Source organism: Spermophilus citellus (genome assembly GCF_964194105.1).
Source record: "Spermophilus citellus genome assembly, chromosome: 14".
NCBI classification, from domain to species: Eukaryota; Metazoa; Chordata; class Mammalia; order Rodentia; family Sciuridae; genus Spermophilus; species Spermophilus citellus.
Genome location: NC_138194.1, coordinates 85,294,474 through 85,297,752, shown reverse-complemented (window position 1 = coordinate 85,297,752; position 3,279 = coordinate 85,294,474). Strand labels below are relative to the sequence as shown.

The window sequence follows — 3,279 nt, the reverse complement described above, 5'->3', positions numbered from 1 at the left end:
TATAAATTATATTCACATGCACACTTACCAGCCTCCACATTTCTATAAATAATACATATCACACACACATGAATATATAATTAGAACAAAGCTGTCAGCAAACAAAGTGTTTTTACTATGTGCCTTGAGTTCAGATATTTGCTGTCTTAGTCTTTTTTGTTTAAAAATAAAAAAATACTTGCTGTGAGGCCCCCCAAATTAATGTCTTACTTTTTTATTGAGAGAAGAGTGTCTTTGGTAGAGATGATGGATTGTATCATATAATATGTTCATTCCTGCATTTCTGTTTTCTCAATATTAGAATTTATTTCTTTTTATTCTACAAAGCAATTTCAACTTTTTGTTGACACTGAGTCCATGTAGTCATTACTCACCCCTAGCTGCCTAAACTAGAATACTGAATTCAGTCTCTGGTAAATTCATTCGTAACTATAGGTTCAGCCAAAATAAAAAAAAAAGACTTTTTCCTTCCTCCTTGAATACTTTCAACATCCATTCCCATGAACACAGCCACATATTTTCACCCAAAGCTTGGCAATGATTTTACTAATTGTAATACTAAAATCCTTCTTTCATATTTGATTTTCTTACTCAGATATCCAGGGATTTGACTCAGAGGAAGAGGAGTTTGGGGCAAGAAAAGAACTGGACACTGTGGGCAAGTTTAGAATCTCAGTTAAGGGAGCAAGTACCATAATTGGACATGGGGTGAAGACTTTTCTTTGAGGAAAGATTTATGTATGTATTTATCTTTTTCCGTGGAAGCAGCTGTTTCTTGAAGTATGAGGACATAAGCTAGGAAAGCTGTATCATATAGAGCACCTGATGGGACAATGTGCTTCTAGAGGGAGCTGGTCATTCACAGCCTACACATACTTTTTTTTTTTTTTTTTAATAGTACTTGCAAACCAGTAGCTCTCTGAATTTATGGAAGACCCATTCACTCTGGTGAGCTCCAATTTTGATTTTTGATACAGATAGGAATAGTTGTGAAATTCAGTAAGTCCAGCTTATTATAAACCAGCATTTGTAGAAGGTGAACAAGGGTGATCACCTGAATGAGCCAAGGCCCTTTGTCAAACCACACTTTCGGTGTTCAATACGTAGGCTCTACCACCCTTTCTGTATCTTGAACCTCTCTTGAGTCCTAGTACAAAACTTCACATTTTCCCCCTCATCTCAGGTCTAAGGGTTTTCTTGATGTTCTGAAGACAGGCAGAGGTGATCTCCATGTCATGTGGATTTCTTTCTTCTGAATCCAACCCTGGATCTCTAGCGACAGCATGTGATATAGCTCACCACACAGGAGGCAGGTACTGCTAGATGGTTGTCTTATGGTGATCCTCACCCTGCTTTCACACGAAGCCCTGGTTACACAAGAAAATAAGTCACTGTAGAGGGACACCTCCAAGACAACACCTTGTCCAGTGCTCAGCAGGTATTCCCAGGTGTTGGCATACTGCAGGAAGCAGTTGGTATACAACCAGGGCTCTAGGCAGTAACTGTTGCCCTCATTAATTTCAGATCACCATGAAATTTCTCCAAACTGCACTAGTCACTAAACTCTGTGTTGGGTTTTCCATCTCCTGTGATGTTGTCTGTGTAATGAGTCCCTGCTTTGGGGAAGTACTTTAAAGCCTATTTTCTCTGTTGTTTCTTTTGTAAACTTGTCTTTTCCAGAACACACATTGCCGCCTACAGCTATCATTTGGTTGGATTCTGTCAGGTTTTGGTTGTCCTTTCACCAAGTATCGACACCCAAGATCTATAATGGGCTTGCATTGTGTATTGGTATGAATTCATTCTATGTGCTGGGCACTGACCATGAGCCTGTATACAGATGCAGACATGGATCCCAGAGGTTGGTCTCAGGAGACTAAAGACCATGACCTCTCAGGTTTAAGGACCACAGGGACACAGTTGTAATGAGGTTGATTCATTTTCTTTTCTTTTTTTTTTTTTGCATTAGTATATTTTTATATATTTCTTTTTTTATTGGTTGCTCAAAAAATTACAATGATCTTGACATATCATATATCATACATTTGATTCAAATGGGGTATGAATTCTTATTTTTACCACGTGCACAAATTGCAGGATCACATTGGTTATATTTCCACGTTTATACATACTGCCATACTAGTGTCTGTTGTATTCTTAAGGAAAGATTTTAAATTACAAATATATTTTTAAAAGTTAAGTATAGGAATAGTCACATTATTTGCTTCTTCTTCAGAGAGCATTGGTTCAAAGTCTTTCAGTGAATTTGTCCATTTCCTCTAAGTTGTTGAATTCATATACAGAAATTGTTCTTAATATTCCCTTGCTCTTCTTTAAATGTCTCTAGGACCTGTAGTAGTGCCTCCCCTTTCACTTTTGATATTGATATTGGTTTTTTCTTGTATTTATTGATAATTCTTGCTTGCTATAATTATTACAGATGTTTTCAAAGACCTAACTTTTGGACTCATTGATTTTTTTTCTATTTTCAATTTTAATAGTGACTTTTTAAATATTTATTATCTTTACATCTGCTATTTTTGGGCCTATTTTGTCTCTTGATTTCTAGGTATTTTTCTTTTCTTTTCTTTCTTTTTTTTTTTTTTTTGATACTGGGGATTAAACTCAGGGGCACTTAACCACTGAGCCACATCCCCAGCCCTTCTTTATATTTTATTTAGAAATAGGGTCTCACTGAGTTGCTTAGGGCATCCTTAAGTTGTTGATTCTGGCTTCGAATTCCGGATCCTCCTGCCTCAGCCTCCCAAGCAGCTGGGATCACAGGTGTGTGCCACCATGCCTGGCTCAATGTCTAGGTTTTTAAGATAAGGTTTAAATTAGTTATTCAAGAACCTTTTTGTTTTCTAATATATTATTTAATGCTTTGTATTTTCCTCCACATGCTGGTTCTGCTGAATCCCATACATGTGATAGATTCACTCAATTTAAAATATCTAATTTGTCTTGTGAGTCCTGCTTTGACCCATGGGCTATTTAGAAGAGTGCTGTTTAATTTTGAAATATTTGGGGATTTCCTAGGTAGTGCTGTATTATTTATTTCTAGTTTAATTCTGTATGGTCAGAGGACTTTGCATAATTTAATTATTTCAAATTTGATGAGATTTGTTGCATGGGTAAGAAAATGATCTGTCTTGGTCAATATTTTGGTGCACCACTTGAAAAAATTAAGTCTTTACTCATCTTCAAAATGGAAATAATTATTGAACTGCCTCAAGGGATTTTTTTGAGGAATAAATGATGTAATATTTATAAGTTTTT

The 3,279-nt window shown here is 36.0% G+C and overlaps 1 protein-coding gene across 1 annotated transcript; it reads right to left on the bottom strand.

The window, feature by feature from the left end:
• Positions 1-1,160: 1,160 nt before the first annotated feature.
• Positions 1,161-1,782, bottom strand: NDUFA10 (NADH:ubiquinone oxidoreductase subunit A10; the record flags this gene model as incomplete). The annotated part of the gene is given in 6 exon segments (XM_081266367.1): positions 1,161-1,246; positions 1,249-1,518; positions 1,521-1,551; positions 1,555-1,635; positions 1,637-1,728; positions 1,731-1,782. Coding segments are annotated over 6 exon segments (612 nt in total).
• Between the last annotated feature and the right edge of the window lie 1,497 nt (positions 1,783-3,279).